This window comes from Canis aureus, chromosome 3 (assembly GCF_053574225.1).
Source record: "Canis aureus isolate CA01 chromosome 3, VMU_Caureus_v.1.0, whole genome shotgun sequence".
Classification (NCBI taxonomy): domain Eukaryota; kingdom Metazoa; phylum Chordata; class Mammalia; order Carnivora; family Canidae; genus Canis; species Canis aureus.
This window is the reverse complement of record NC_135613.1, coordinates 79,727,610-79,745,031: the sequence shown is the minus strand read 5'-3', so window position 1 is coordinate 79,745,031 and position 17,422 is coordinate 79,727,610. Positions and strand designations below refer to the sequence as shown.

At 37.2% G+C, this 17,422-nt stretch overlaps 1 protein-coding gene across 16 annotated transcripts in view; it reads right to left on the bottom strand.

Moving 5' to 3' along the window:
• The window catches only part of CCDC15 (coiled-coil domain containing 15), an 81,713-nt gene extending 64,592 nt beyond the window's left edge, over nucleotides 1–17,121 (bottom strand). For 4 of the 16 annotated variants that reach the window (XR_013377069.1, XR_013377070.1, XM_077894023.1 and 1 more), the window contains exons 1-5: nucleotides 17,042–17,110; nucleotides 16,486–16,674; nucleotides 11,552–11,701; nucleotides 10,853–11,044; nucleotides 4,512–4,625 (exon numbers count right to left, since the gene is read on the bottom strand). Coding sequence is in view for 13 of the 16 variants with exons in the window: in XM_077894023.1 (XP_077750149.1) it covers nucleotides 4,512–4,625; nucleotides 10,853–11,044; nucleotides 11,552–11,701; nucleotides 16,486–16,665 (636 nt within the window). In the remaining 3 variants the exon portion in view is untranslated. Of the gene's footprint in view, nucleotides 1–4,511; nucleotides 4,626–10,852; nucleotides 11,045–11,551; nucleotides 11,702–12,445; nucleotides 12,592–16,485; nucleotides 16,675–16,903 lie in introns of those variants that run through there. The other 12 variants (XM_077894015.1, XM_077894022.1, XM_077894014.1 and 9 more) reach the window with 10 other exon arrangements.
• Between the last annotated feature and the right edge of the window lie 301 nt (nucleotides 17,122–17,422).

Below are 17,422 nucleotides of genomic sequence, written 5' to 3'. Positions count from 1 at the left end.
AGGATAATTTAGTAGGTCAATATAATCAAGTATTATAAAAACATGACATTACAAAAGAAGCATTAAGACTATATAATGAAAACTATAAAACAGTTGAAAGAAATTTAAAAAGATCTAAATAAATGGAAAGGCATCCCATGTTTATGGGTCTCAGAAGATAATAATAAGACATCAAAAAACCCTCAGTCAACTGGTTTTCAACAAGAGTGCCAAGAAAATCCAACAGAGAAAGAAGTTTTCCAACAAATGGTACTGCGACAAGTGGATATCCACATGCAAAAGAATTAAAATACTTCCTCAGTACCGCATACAAAAATTCACTCAAAATAGGTTTTAGACCTTAGTTTAAGGACTAAAATTATAAGTTTTAGAAGGACACATAGTAGAAAATATTGATGACTTTGGATTAAGCAATGGTTTATCAGATACTAGATCAAAAGCACAAGCAACAAAAGAAAAATAGGTAAGTTGAACTACACCAAAATTAAAAATTTTTCAGAAATGATAGCATTAAGAAAGTGAAATGACAACCTACAGAATGGAAGAAAATACTTGCAAATCATCTATCTGATAAGACATGTATCCAAAATATATAAAGAACCCTTATAACTCAGTAAAAATCAAATAACCCAATTAAAAAATCAGCACCACATATGAATAGACATTTTCTCCCTAAGAGACATGTAAATGGGCAATAAGCATGTGAAAAGATACTCAAGATCATAAGTCATCAGGGAAACACAAATCAAAAATACAGTGAGAGGGCAGCCCTGGTGGCCCAGCGGTTTAGCGCCGCCTTCAGCCGAGGGCATGATCCTGGAGACCCGGGATCGAGTCCCACATCGGGCTCCCTGCATGGAGCCTGCTTCTCCCTCTGCCTGTGTCTCTGCCTCTCTCTCTGTGTTTCTCATGAATAAATAAATACAATCTTTAAGAAAAAAAATACAGTGAGATATCACTTCACATCAGTAGGACAGTTATAATAAAAAATATGGACAATAATAAGTATTGGAGAGGATGTGAAGAAATCGGAGCCCACATATATTGCTGATGGGAAATAGCCTGGCAGTTCCTCAAAATACTAACCATAGTTAGCCTATGACCCCAAAATTCTATTACTAAAGAAATGAATATCCACACAAAAACATGTACACAACTGTTTGTAGCAGTTATTCATAAAAGCCAAGCCATCAACTGATGGATGGATATACCAAATGTGATATAGCCATAAAAGGAACATTATTCAGCAATAAAAAGGACTGAAGTACTGATATATTCGACAACATAAAACATTATGCAAAGTGAAAGAAGCCAGTCACAAATGACCATTATATGATTTATTATATATATTATTAATGAAATAATTAATGGAGACGAGGGAAGTGTCCAGGCAAAATGTCTCAAATATATATTATATGTTATATGTTTCCATTTAGATGAAATGTTTAGAATAAGCAAATCTATAGAGACAGAAAGTAGATGAGTGGTTGCTTAGGACTAGGAGTAGGGAAAGGAGGATATGGGAAGTGATAGCTAATGGGGATAGGGTTTCTTTTAGAGGTGAAGAAATTGTTCTAAATTAGATTATGTGGACAGTTGTATAAACCTGTGAATATACCAAAAAAATCACTGAAATGTATTACTTTAAATGAATGAATTGTGTGATATATAAATTATATCTCAAAACTTAGAAAAAAACCAATACTGGACATTAGAATCTTAACCCTTAGCGGTGCCTGGGTGGCTCAGTCAGTTAAGCATCTGCCTCCAGCTCAAGTCATGATCCCTGGGTCCTGGGATTGAGCCCTGCATTGGGGCTCCCTGCACAGTGAGGAGTCTGCTTCTCCCTCTCTGTCCCTGCTCCTGATCTCGCTCTCTTGCACATGTTCTCTCTCTTAAATAAATAAAATCATAAAAAAAAAACAATCTTAACCCTTAAACCCAAACTTAATTAGCTGTAGATGGCTCTAACAAGCCATTATCTTTCCCCTCTATTCTTTACATTTCCTTTCCTGATTTTCTACAAATTTCTGGTAATACAAAGTAGTTAAAAGACCAAAGATCTTGATGGACCTAAAGGTCAACTGTCCTCTTGTTCCTATATTTATTTTGAGGGGTGATGGTTTACTACAAAGTGCTTTCTGGAAAAAAAATTAATACAAATATAAATGGTCTAGAGAAAGTAATATGCTCATGATACTAAGTTGAGTTTTTAGGAAGATCTGGAATGATTTTAGCAGATTATAGTGGTTGAATAAAGAATAAAGAAAAACAAATAGTGAGGTCTACTTCAGATTTACAAACAAATCACTCACACATCAAACATGGAGTAAAATAGACTGGTAAGAGAATATATTAACTTTATAAATGACAATTTATGCCTATCCCCACCAATGACAATTTTAGGAGGCTTATGATTTTGTCTTGGTGACCTAACAGTATGCAAGCAACTGTATCTTCTATTTGTATCTCTAAATCTGGAATAACAATAACAACCAGACAGATTCTAAGGTCAGTAAAAATAAGTCTAACAAGGAAATGAAACCAGAGTTCAACCAGGTTATTGATTGTGTCCTTTCTGACTGGCAGATTTCCACTTCACACAACTGAGGGGCTAGAAAACTATTCAGATTTAAGGGAAAGACCACATACATGATATAAGAAATAAGATCATTCTCATTTCTATGGAATAGATTTGTTTCCAATGTGTTAGCTGAAAAATACACATGCATTCTTTGGAAGCTGCAGTGAGTCTGAATTGATCATCACCATCATCATAATGAACTACATTTAAATGGCATCTTTGTCATACAAAACTGGTTTAAACAGGATGTTATCTTAGACTTAATCCTTTTCCCTTCTACTGAATGATTATTTCAGTCAGACCTGTAAACAGTACTTTTTCTGGAAAAACATCAACTGAAAGGTTTGAAAATGTTCCACACAATATAAAATAGGAGTGTCTAGGATCTGATAACCCTTTTTTTTCTGGTTTACTAGAATGTGTCCAATCACTTCATCTAACCATACTCTGGAGTCAGTCCAATGGCACAAAATGTAGTTGCCAAAACCACAGGTATGAAAATTGTAAAAAAAAAAAAAAAAACTAAGCCATTTAGAAGAATTTAGGTACAAAAGAAACTCTATCTTGAGAATCATAACAAGGCAATGCTAGAAAAAGGTAACCATACTAAATGCATCTAGGATGAAATGCCATATGTAATATACACCCATGCCCGCTTGTTTTTTATATTTAACTATAAATGTCTTAATTATCACTGAAGAGGGAAGCATTATAGGTTAGTATTCTACAAACTGCAAACATATAAGAGACAAATGTTTTTGATGGTTCTGTTGAGACACGTAAGGAAAAAACTATATATATAGTTACATATGTATGTATATATATAACTATATATATACATATTTAGGAAGCAAAACTAAGAAAGAAGTAAATAAGAGACAGAGGTGATAATGGCCAAAAAAAAAAAAAAAAAGAGCAAAAAGGATGAAATGGTCCATTTTACTAGATGTTATCAAAACTTGAAATTAATGCCAAAATGAGTAACCACGGGAAAATACATGAGTTTGGGGGTGCCTGGGTAGCTCAGGCAGTTAGGTGTCTGCCATCTGCCTTCGGCTTGAGTCATGATATCAGGATCCTGGGACTGAGCCCCATATTGGCTCCCTACTCTGTGCTTCTCCCTCTCCTTCTGCCTCTCCCTCCCCCTCACCCCCCACACTATGCTTGTGCTCTTTCTCTCTCAAATAAATAAAATCCTTAAAAAAAAAAAAAAAAAAGAAAATACAGGAGTTTGTTTTTAGCATCCAAATTTGTGAACACTGAAATAAACAGGCACAGAACAATGGCATTTTACAAGTATACCCTTAAATATCCTTTTAAGTCTAGTTCCACATTTAGGTTCCAATTATTCATTCTAACCTTGTATTTTGAATTAGTGCTAACAAGAAATAATCAGTATTAACTTCTGGGTCCATTTCTTTCCAGGCTTTCATCTCTGCACATAGCATCAGTCCCTATCTCTTTATTTAGCTTTATTTTTTTTATAGCATTTATCATTTGAAATTATATTCTACATTTATTTGCTTATTATTTGCTTCCCTACTAGCACAGAAGCTCCTTGAGCGATCTTTGTCTATCTTTTCTCCATTCTAAAAGTCCTGCTTCTAGAACAATGCCTGGCAACTATAGACATTCCATAAATATTGGCCGAATAAAGTTTTTTCAATTGAGAATATATTGTATATAATCTTGTATCCTACTTTTTTCACTTAACTTTGTACCACACTTTCCCTTGTTTTCATATATTCTCTGAAGCATGATAATTTTTAAAATGGGTATACATTGATACACTGTAATTTTTTAACCATTCCCTACTATTTGGATATTTCAGGTTATTTCCAACAATTTTTACAGTTCTCAATACTGTCGAGATATAAATAAATCTTTATCTGTACTTTTTAAAACAATTTATTAGAAATGAATTTACCTCTTGAGGGGGAAAGGTTTTCCTTCTACCATCTGGGAACATTGATGCATTTTTTTTATTCACAGTCTTAAAGGATGCCAGCCGGTGACGGGCCTGTTTCATGGTTTGACTAAGCTGCCAGGCAAAGGGAAGAAAGAGCAAACAAAAACAGGCTAAAGTTTTAATACCAAATTCACCAAGTGTTCCAACAGGAAAACAGGCCCCTATTATTAAAAAAAGCCAGACCTAAGACAAGAGGATTATCTGCAAAGGAGACTTTGTCTGCTGATAGTATTTTTACAACATGATTTTCATTACTCTAAAATACTGTATTTCATAACTTGATTTAAGTTCTGTTATTCAAAAATTTTTTTAACAACATACACTTTGTATTAAGAGTATACACAAAAATATCAGAACCTTTATCAGGATAAAAAGTCTGAATTAATAAACTTAGAAATGATTGAGCAGATACATTCCTTACCTTCCATTCATGCTCTCAATAAGGAGTTATTTCTTCAACTAGTCCTTGCATGCCTAATCACTTTGGTCACTCCTTGCCAGAAGACTCCATTCCCAGTCCCTCTAAATTCTTTTTTCCTATTTACAAGAATCCCTTCTTCACCCCTAACTGGAAGACTGTAGCTCTTAAGTCTTTTTTCAAATCCCCCTTCTTCCAGAAAGCCTTTCTAAGTTAATTCAGAACACAAATTCAAACATCTCAACCCATTTGTTTCAAGTACTCCAAGTAACAGCTGATAATAAGTATTAATATTAAATACATTGACTTTGTGTTCATTCCTTCTATCTAGTAATTTTAGTAAGCACCTATTTTGATTTTTTCAGAGAATCATAGCCTACCTATTTTTCACAAATCTGCACGAAATGTTCCCTTAAAGAAAATACAGAAATGAACAAAGTATGATTTTTTTTTTTTTAGGCTGAGCTCTATATCATGTGGAAGAAAAGCATATCCCTACTATACTATTCAGTAAAATTATGGCAAAACCAGGACCAGTTCTAACCCATCCAGTAAAAGTTTAATGATACCAATTCTCCCTTGAAGGCAAATCATAACCATGATTTACAACTATAAATAATAAACACCTTGATTTTTACTAATAGTGAGCTAGGGATAAAAACACTCTCACTACCAGTGCAGTTTACTTACAGTGTATCACCTCTGTTTCATTCTTGCTTCTAAAGGTCTACATCTCCAGGCAGAAAAATCAGCCTGAAACATTACTCTTTATTCTGCTAAAAGGAGGACCTCTAAATTGGGTTAGCAGAGTGGCTAAAGGGGTCCAGATAGAGATAATCTTATTGCAAAAAGAGATACATGTGCAGCTGAGGTTATGGAAAATACAGAGCCACACATATGTCTGGTCTTACTCATTACCAAGTATGGTAAATGTTATTGCTTGCAAAATGTGACTAAGGATTCAAAATACCCATTGTAACAGATCTGAAATAAGGATAATCTTCTTCTCCCATCAACTCCAAAACTCTATTAGAGTCACAGATTGATTTTAGTCCCATAAACAAAATATTTCAACTGGTCCAACGGCTGAAATATACATTATAGTTTTTCAATTTCTCTATCATTACCATAACCCTTCATCAAACCTCAACCTAAAGACCCTTTCAAAGACCAGCCATGAGGACTGTAATAGGCTGAATAATAATATACACTCAAAGACCAGGTCCTAATCCCTGAAAACTGTAAATGCTACTTTATAGGGAAAAAAGGCCTTTGCAGATATCAAGCCTTTAGAGATATTATCTTGAGATAATTTTAGATTATCCACATTGGCCCTAAATGCCATCCCAACTGTCCTTATGAGAGAGAAAGAGAGGAAGATTTGGCATACAGAAGAAGAGAAGGTGATGTAAAGATGGAAGCAGGGATTGGTATGATATAGCCAAAAGCAAAGAAATGCCAACAGACACCAAAAACTAAAGAGTCAACGATCAAATTTTCTCCTAGAATTTGTGGAAGGGGCCCTGCTGACACCTTGATTTCAGCTCAGTGAAACTGATTTTGTGAGGCACCTGGGTGATTCAGTAGTTGAGTCTCCCACTTTGCCTAGAACTGCCCAGCTTTAGCACTGGAGGTCTCGGATCATCAGAGAAGGGAAGGTGTGTCACCCTATGAGAACAACTGAATCAACTGTTAGTGATTAAATAATAGTGTGAAGATCAAAGATCCTATGCTGTGTGATCACCAGAGCTACCTCAGATTCAGAAAAACTATTCAGCCACAGACTCCTTAAAAGAGGTTAGATTTGTGTGTTTCTGATTCTGCCTTTATTATTCCACACATATTCTTTTTTTTTTTTTTCTCCGTCATTCAGCTTTATTTTAAGTGCTGGTTTTTGGTTCCCCAAGAGCTGCATGAGTGGTAGTCCTGACCACCTGACTGGGGACTGGGGGTCCACACATATTCTTAAAATAAAAGGAATTCTTGCAGTCAAAGAGCCTAATTCAAACAATAGTTTGCCAATGATAGATTACAGAAAACTTAACAGGTTATTTCATACTGCTTAAACCTTTCTTAACTGCCAAAATGAATTGTTATTTCCAGGGTTGAAAAAGCTGGAAAACATGCATTATAGAGAGAAAAAAAGTAAAAAACAAGATAATAAAAGATTCAGTGAGAAACAAATAAAAAGCTGATTTTATTTATTTATTCATGAGACATATACAAAGAGAGGCAGAGACATAGGCAGAGGGAGAAGCAAGCTCCATGCAAGGAGCCTGACATGAGACCCAATCCCGGGACTCCAGGATCACACACTGAGCTAAATCGCTGAGATAGGGATCCCCCCATGGATCCCCCCATTGAAACAATACTTATAGTAATTTCAAGAGTTCTAAAAATGAAATAGTCTAAGAAGCATTCAGTTGCTCAGCAGTGGCAATGTTCTAACAGAAAACTAGATGGCCATTTATATAAGAGAAGTTATAAAAAGAACTCCTTAAAGAAAGAAAGGTTAGACTAGACAATGTCTTTGGTTTTGCAACATTTAATTAAAAATGTGAGTAAATTCAAGCATATTGGAAACTTCACACATACAGAGAAGTAGAAGCTATAATACACACATGGATCAACCAGCATATATAATATATATATATATGAACCAGTTTTAACATTATCAATTCCTGGGCAATCTTGTTTTATCTATAATGCCCTACTTCACCTCACCCTTATGTTATTTTGAAGTATATGCCAGATGTCAAGTCATTTCATCCTTAAGTATTTCAATATATCAGATGAACATTTAAAACCCTCCAACACCAGGATTCTATGTTTCTATCACTCTGCAATACAAGAAAATTGAAAAGTCCACGAACATTCAGAAAGTGAATTGCATTCATCATTGACTCAACCACTTCTAGATAAACCAAGGGAGTTAGTGCTTGAACAATATCTCACTGTCTAGTTCTTAGTGACATCTAGTGGATAAAAACTGCAACAGAAATTGCAAAATTAAAAAGCATCTATTGTCATGATGTTGTATGGGCAAAAGTTTATAGGCTTAAAAGTAGTTTAGTTCACTGAACATTCTTCAGTACTTTCTTTCTTTTTTTCTTTCTCTTTCTTTCTTTCTTTCTTTCTTTCTTTCTTTTCTTCTTTCTTTTTCTTTCTTCCTTCCTTCCTTCCCTCTTTCTTTCTCTTTCTTTCTTTCTTTCTTTCTTTCTTTCTTTCTTTCTTTCTTTCTTTCTTTCTCTTTCTTTCTTTCTTTCTTTCTTTCTTTCTTTCTTTCTTTCTTTCTTTCTTTCTTTCTTTCTTTCTTTCTTTCATTTCTTAAGATTTTATTTATTTATTCATGAGAGACACAGAGAGAGAGAGGCAGAGACACAGGCAGAGGGAGAAGCAGGCTCCATGCAGGGAGTCCGATGTGGGACTTGATCCCGGGACTCCAGGATCATGCCCTGGGCGGAAGGTGGCGCTAAACCGCTGAGCGACCCAGGTTGCTCATCTAATTCATCTTTTAAAGAAAAAAAAGCAGGGTATAAAAACTTTTTAGGGAAGCCTAGGTGGTTCAGCAGTTGAGCATCTGTCAGCCTCTGGCTCAGGGAGTGATCCCAGTCTGGGATCGAATCCTGCATCAGGCTCCCTGCAAGGAGCCTGCTTCTCCCTCTGCCTATATCTCTGCCTCTCTCTCTGTATCTCTCAGGAATAAATAAAATCCTTAAAAAAACTTTTTAAAAATTTTGTGACATTTCAGGCTTTTCATAACTTGATTTCCTTCTACCTATCTAACCTCATTTTCTATTATGCTCTCCTCTGTAAACTATCAATTAGAATGGTTCCATCACTTATTCCCAAATATACCAAGCTCATTACATATACTCTGTTCCCCCATCTCAAAATTCTTTTGAATATAACCAGTCAATTTACCTTATCATTTCAAAATATACAGATCAATTCCACATCTTCCAGGAACTCTCCCACGATCGTTTCCTTGGATTTAAAAATTTTTGAAATCCAATAGCACAACTTTACAATCAAATAGAGCAAATGTCTCTATATTAATATCTAATAGTTTGGGATCTGTTAGCTTTATATCTCTACTTGGAAATATAAACCCATAAAGGGTCCTATTTCACATTTCACTGGTATCTGTATAATGTTTAACAAACACAGGATATTCAAAGATCTGTGAACTGATGTATTCTATTCATGTACTGTACAGATGGAAGTAAAATCCACACTACAGTGAGGTTACAGCTAGAAGCACCATGAAGGCAACAGCTGTGTCTGTCTTCATCAATGTTCTATCCCTTATACTTTATGCAGTATCTAGCTCAATAAATACTTGCTCAAGAAATTGTTCATAATCTTAAAAAGGAAAATAAAAATGATTTATAAAATGATTACTACAAACCAAGCAATGGCAGGAAAAAGTCATAGAGTCATAGTTTGGGGCAAAGGGAAAAAAGTTGTTTTAAGTATCTCAATATAACACGTGCTTGTATAAAGCTTTCCCTATTGATACTAACAACACAATTAGATTTGCTTCATACTTATGACTGATCATGTAAGCAGTTGCAAAGCTTTTATTTTCACATAATCGTTTTTTTTTTTTCTTTAAAGATTTATTTATTTTAGAGAGAGAGAGAGTAAGCCAAAGCAGGGGAAGGGATAGAGGGAGAGAATCTTCAAGCAGATTCCCCAGAGCACAGAGCTCCACACAGGGTGTGATCCCACGATCAGTGAGATCATGACTTGAGCCAAAACCAAAAATTAGACTCTCAATCAATTGAGCCACCCGGGCACTACCACTACTTCTACATTTTTGCTCTTCTCTCACTATTCCTAGAAATACATTTTAAATAAGAGGAAGTATAATTCCCAGAGCAGAGTTGAAGAATATGGTATCAACTGGACAAAAAAGCTCATGTACACTAAGGAGAATTGAATGTATGATGCCAAATGATTTGAGTGGATAAACCTACTCATGGTAGTTAATTTCATTCATTCATCCATCCATCTATTTATTTATTTATATTTAAATTCAATTTGCCAACATATAGTACATTAGTTTCAGATGTAGTTTTCAAAAATTCATCATTTATGCAAATTTTTAAATAACAGATATGTAAGGAGCATCTGGGTGGTTCAAACAGTTAAGTGTCCAACTCTTAGTTTCAGCTCAGGTTACAATCTCAGGGTCATGAGATCAAGCTCCACATCAGCTCTGCACCAGGCTCCAAGCTCAGCACAGAGTCTGCTTGAGATTCTCTCTCCCTCTTTCCCTTTGTCCTCCTCCCAGCTCTTTCTCTAAAACAAAAAAATAAATGTTTGATAAATTAATAAGTAACATGTAAAATCAATTTCTAGATAGGTTACTTTTTAAAAAAATTCTGATTATGTTGAGGATTTATTATTACTTGACCTATAGATTTATTATGATAATCAGATTAAAAGACAGGAAAGACAAAAATGAGACAAAAATGATGAATGAAAAAAAAATGATGAATGATATGCCCTATGTACTGTACTTTTCTGCAACAGAGGTTAGAAATCAGTTCTGTCCATATGCTACAAGCAGAATAATTTACCCATAACAAAATTACAGTATAATTGGGGGGGGGGGGAATCTTTGATCTTGACCTAAAGCTCTTTCTCATAAGGTTTGACTCCAACATTTTGGCACCTTCCTTTAGATGATTCTAAACTGTCTTACCAAAAATAAATAAATTAAAAATATCTATAAAAAAATAAACATCATTTCACTATTCACCACTTTACAAAGGTAATTAAAAGTGAAATTGAATGTGATACCTCCTAATCGCTACTTCATACCTTAGATATAAGTAAAAAAATCATAGACATAAAATGAGTATATACTTACCGCCTGGGCTTGTTGTTGGAATAATTCATTCTGATTCTCTCTATCATCTATTCCATCTCCAAGCATCTGAGAAGGAGGTAACCTAGCACTTCCAATAGCAGCATTCAAGTTGTTTGAAAAAACACTTGTTTTTTTAGGAGTTAAATGTGCTGGATCTGAAGACTGCATGGCTATAGAGCTTTCTTTTTCTGCCTACACAAAGGAAGAATGAGATTCTTCTAGTGAGATTCTACTCCAAGCCAGCACAATCAAATAACGCCCATAAGCAGCCCCAAAGATTTTAAATCAGAGTCAGGGTAGAAAGAAGAAAGCTTCAGCAAGCAAAGAAACTACCATTTGCCAGGTACTTACTATTTGCTAATAACTTACATATCTAATTCTCATAATGCTATGAGACAACTATCATGGCCTCATTTTATAGATGAAGAAACTACAATCCACGCAGCAAAGCCAAAATTCAAACCCAATCCAAAATTCTGACATTGTTTTTAACTATTTGGTGAAAGCAAAAAAAAAAAAAAAAATTGTGAGTCAGAATAACACAGAAACACAAGTTTCTCTACATACAAATCTACTGCCCTCCCTAACAATTATACAAAGCATAGAATCCAAAGAAAGTGATTCTGTTACTGCCTAATAGCTTATCTCATAACACACAGTTTCCATTCGATCGTTACTCAGGTTCACTTTTGAACTTACTGCTTCATAAGATCTCTGAAGCTGTTGCTTTTTTCTCAGCCTGATTTGCTGATTTACTCGCTGTTTGACTTGTCTCTGAAAATGCTTCAGAGCTTCTTGTTTTTTTCTTAGCTGCTCCTTTAGTTCTTCTTCAATTATATATGCTGAAGTCTTAAAAGATGAAAGATAGAAAATAAATGTAAATGTCAGCAGTTTTTGCCCATTGGGGCACTCAAATCAAATCTTAATTTTTCATTGAACTGACAACTAAAGTTGTCTTCATTAATTCTTAATGAACCAATTCAAACCTATCTTATATCACACATTTTCTAAAATGAGTAAAATAGTCCAAATCCAGTAGATTGTTCATCACTCACTAAATATGTCCTATTGTAAAATAGCTTTGCGCTCAGATTTATGCTCCATTTTTAACCTAGCATGCCCTTCCTGTCATCTCCATCTAGTAAGGTAAAGGCCTTTTCACTCTTTAAGATCATCTAATACCCAACCACCTAGGACCTTCCACAATCCATTCTTCTTCTGAGCTCTCCCATGCTGTAGTATCTCTCACTCTTATTAATGTTAATTGAGAGCAAAACTTCTTAACTCCCCCAGTAGATTAGGTATACTTTGAAGGCAGGAAATGTATTTAATTCTCCTTTGTTGCCTCTACAGTATATAACAGAGAGCCTTGAATATAAAGGTACTCGATATTTATGTAATGCTCAATCACAAAACATAGTCAAAACAATCCAGAAATTTTATCCCATTTGAGTCCCTGATCACTACTCCCTTCCTCTGAGTGCCCTGAATAACAACCATGTACATCATAATTAAAAGCAGTTACCATTACTAAAGATCTGTTACAAGACAAACACTTTTAACTACATTATATCACTGAATCCTGGAAACTACCTCCAATAGAAAGCATTCTCTGTCCTATATTAAAGAAGAGGAAACTGGGGCTCAGAAAGATTCATCTTCAGTAGTAGCCCGAGATCCTAATGCTGGCAAGTAATAGAGCTAGAAGTTTCTGACTCCAATACGTATGCCCTATACTGTACTGTTTTTCTCTTGACTATGTTTCTCTTTCAAAAAGAATCTTCAAATTAAATAAATCATACTCCTATTGAGTCCTTCTTCTGACACAGTGATTCCAAATTCTAGTTTAGAAGGTGCTCAAATATATCACAAGTCATTAACTCTCAAAATCAAATGAACTTAAATTCCAATTAAAATTAAATTATTTTCTAATTAAATTAAATTATTTAATTTCCTTAGAAATTAAATTTTCTAAGGAATCTACCTCATATTTTACACAAGTATATATCTAGGAGTGTATAAAACAAATATCAAAGAACAATTATAGGTAAAATAATTCCAAAGGAAAGATACAGGTAGTAAAGCCTGAACAACTGACCGAAAGTAACTCAAGTCCCAGAAAATTAAAGCCATCCTGCTTCTTTTACTTTCATTATCTGTCAGCTCCCTCTTTTAATCCCATGCTGTTTGATTATCAAACATCTTACTGAAGTATATGACTGATTTTAACTGTGAATCTCAACTGTAAACCAAAGATAAGAGTATACCACATTTTAGAAACATACTTTTCTTAGCAAACACCATTGTATAAGGCCACCAAAACCCAAGAACATTGTCCCATGTTTGGAATGTTAGGAGATTCCCAGAGTCAAATAAATTTGAGGAATACTGAGTTAAGCAAAAATACATACTGTTTCAATTGTACAACTAACTCCTCATAGACCTTTTGAATCCTAAGGACTATCCAAGGGGACAATAAAGGATGAAGTGTTTCTCACAACAACCAAAGGACATTTTTGCCTAATTCACATATGATGGAACTGATACTTAGATTTTGCAGTAGTCTCCAAAGATGATCTCCCCTTCTCCCCACAGTGAACCAAACCTCCCAGTATTTATGCTCTTGTGAAGTAATCTCCCATACTGACTGTAGTCGGGCTCTGAATAGCCAACAGAATGAGGAAGAATTGGCTCCATGACTTCTCCAGCAAGGTCATAAAGCAACTTCCACTTCCACCGCCTTAGAGGGCTCACCCTTGGGGAAACCAGCCACCATGTAAGAATTCTACCCTTAGACACCATGCTGAGAGGAAGCCCAAGCTAGCCAAGTAGAGAGATCGTGTGGAAAAAGAAAGCATCCAGCAAGCCCCTAGCCATTCTAGTCATCCTAGCCCAAGTGCCAGGTATGTGAATAAGAAAGCCATCTTGGACATTACAGCCCAGTAGATGCCAAATGAAGAAGAACCAAGAAAACCAACAAACAGCCAGAACCCAGTAAGCTTGTCCCAGACATCTCCAACTATTTTAGCTGTCCCAAGTGAGGCTTCAGATGCAATGTTGCAGACAACTGCTTGAAATCCTGACACACAGTATCTTTTGCTTTATGCCACTAGGATCCAGGTTTGTTACACAAACAGATAAAATATAAAATAATGCAATAGCCATAAAATGCTGATAGAACTGCAGTGTCTTTTGATGCTAATTTACTTAATGGAAGGGGAGGTCTGAAACTATAGTACTTTTAGGAATCTTGATGGCTCTGAAACGGGACAAAATGATTAGGAGTTTCCCTTTAGAATAACCATATTAGGTCTACCATGCTCTAGAAGTAACTATTCAGCATTTATTCTGAGCTGACAAGAGCTGCATCTGTTAATAAGGGTTGATTCCCAAGACAGTATGTGCTAAATCAGTAGAGTTCTATGAGATGCTTGATCAAACTGCCTTTGACTGGTACTGATCAGAATTTTTTAAATGAGGGAAAAGAGACATGTTTATATTTTTTTCCAAGACTAATATTTTGAGTTAATATTTGGGAACATGAGATTCAATTGTCTAACATAGAAAAAGAAAATTTTGGTGGTTTTTAGGCATTTTGCTACTACATGATCAAGGTGTCATAATTTGAGCAATGAAAAAGAAGTGTCACTAACTTAAACATCAAAATATCTTTGTACCAAATCTTATCAATTCTTCTGGCTTATTTCTTACCTTTACTCCTCTTCATTCCTACTTCAACCTCCCTTTTTTAGGGCTTTCCCTCTTTATTCTTTACCATTAAATAAGTCTCAATGCCATACATACTTCATGGCTAAATTGTTATAATTACATCCTAATTTGTCTCCCATGAGCCAATCTATCCCTTACCTCAAAACAAAACAAAACAAAACAAAACAAACAAAACAAAAAACAAAAAACAAAACAAAAAAAAAAGGAATTGAAGCAACTAACCTAATCAGAACACTGTTTTATCATTAAATTCATCTGCAAATATTAAACAATGAGATCAATCCCTTATCCAAAATTTCCTGTGGTTCCTATTGCTCCTATTTTTTTACAATCCTATCAACCACCATATCCCTATGAAGCTTCCCACTCCAATTCATCTAATCTACCCTTAGAATCCAGAAAACATTTTGCTCACTTCCCACTCTCCCCATTCTCCTTAATTGGGAGAATCATCCTCCTTCTCTGACCATCTAAATTCTTCATTAACTTGCCTGTATCACATCAACCCAAAGTCCTATCTTTCTTCTTTAAGTATCATAGTCATAGCACTTAATCATATACTACTTAGACAATACCCTTTTTTGGAAATAGGCAGAAGAGGAATAAATGAATGTGTGTGTGTATACAAAAAAATAAAATGGACATATGACATTGCTTTGCTACTTAAGATTTACTTTAAACAGGTCTCATTTCTTCTCTGAGATCAAGGACCACTCATATTTTTCATCTTATGTTCAATATTTTGTCTACACATCCTGAAGACAATCACACAATTTGCGCATTCCACTTATTAGACACTAAAATGAAGTTGGGGGCAGGTTAATAAATAAGATTTTTTCCTTGTGCTCTGGAAGCTCACACTCCATCAGGAAAGGCAGATATGTAAACAACTTACTATGAATATAACATGGTAAATGCCACAACAAAATTCCAACAAAGAGCTAAGGGGCACAGTATAGTGAAAGACTATCAACAATCTTCTTTACAAAATTGTCCTCCTGTGTTAATGGTGACATATGGGAGTTACTAGGTAAACAGGCACACAGGTAAACTTTGCAGAAGTTTCCCTTCATCTGAAATGCTCTTCCCTACCGTCTGTACTTATAACATTTCCATTTTTAAGGACTATCATAGACTGTATTTCTACATCTATTCTACATCTATTCACTCATTCATTCATTCAACGAGTGTTTCCTTAAAGACTTACTATACGACAGGATAGGAATGAACAAAAAATAAAGGTCCCTTTTCTTTTGGACCTTATAGTTAAACGTTCTCTGGGCGCCTCCGCGGCTCAGTGGTTGAGGGTCTGCCTTTGGCTCAGGTCGTGATCCTGGGGTCCTGGGATCGAGTCCCACATCGGGGACCTTGCAGGGAGCCTGCTTCTCCCTCTGCCTGTGTCTCTGCCTCTCTCTCTCTGTCTCTCATGAATAAACAAATAATATCTTTAAAAAAACAAAAAACAAAACTTTCTCAGAATAACCCCAGTCAGAATTAATATTTCTTCCCTTACTCTCTTACTGCGTCTGAGTCTTATTGATTCTACACACTTACTGTAACTTTAAGAATCAACTAATGTAAAAAAAAAAAGGAACCCATTAATGTTACTTACACACACTAAGTGTGGCAACTGTGGCAACTGTGATCCCTACTACCTTGGAGGGCGTCTGCAAGATACAGCCAGTGCCTCCGTCTTGTGCCTAGCAAGCAGTCTAGACCTTGTGAATTAGACAGTTTTGGCAGACACCTGTGCGTTCTGCAATCCTGATTCAGGAACATACTCATTTTACAACAGAAGGGAAAGGACTGTTCATGTTTATCTAAGCACCGATTAGAGAGGGCTAATATGGGGGGGGGGGGTCGGGGGGGAGGCCCCACTACACCTGCATCGAACTGACACTCACATACGCGGGGACTTCCGAACTATCTGGCGAGGCCGCTTCCACCCAGGCCCCAACCGGCATTACAGCCTGGTTCCTCTCGGCCAGCACCGCCAGCACGTCCTTGCTCTTCAGGGGGTTTAGGGCCAGGGGCATCCTCGTGGAGTGGCGAGGCTTCTGGAGGGGGGCCATACTTCCCGGCATCTGCGACTCCTGGGCAAGCAGAAAGTTAACGCTTAAAACCCTCCGAGGACGGCGTGGAAAGCTCCACCCCGCCCCAAGCCTGCAGCGGAGGCGCCAGAGAAGCCTTCGAGAGGCGGCGGTGGAAGAACAATCCCGGAGAAGGAAGGAAGGAAGGACGGGAAAGAGGAGTAGGAAGAAATTAAGAGGGAGAGTGTAAAGCCTGCCTCCGGGAAGGAACGGCGATCGGAGGGGAGAGAACCTAGAGCGGCCCACGGGTGGCCCCGCCCGGAGAGGGAGGACGGGCCGCAGCAGCCCGAGGGAACGGGGCCGGGAACCGGAGTCTGAGGCAGGGCCCAAATAACCGGTGTCCCGCTACGGGGGGAAGCGCGCCACCGACTCCAACTATTCCGGACACTACGGTAACCGCCTCCAGCAAACCGCCACTTTCGGGAGGGCCGCCCGGTCCCGCCCCGCCCCGCCCTTCCGGGCGGCCTTGTAGCCTCCCCTTCCGGTCTTGAGTCCCCGCCCCGGGGCTGGGAAAGCGTGCGGGGCGGGACTCCGGGCTCCGCATGGACGTCACTTCCGCTTGGTGGCCGGCTGAAGGGGCGGGGCCTGTGAAGGCGCGGGAGACTGGGCGGGAACGAGTGGGCTCGCGGGGCTGCTGGGTAACGGGGCCCGGGGCGTGGCCGGCTGCAGGTGCCTTTGTGGTCCTGGCGCCGGGACCTGCCCGAAAATCCCTCCGGAGAGGGTTGCGGGGAGCTGAGGAGAGCAGACCGGG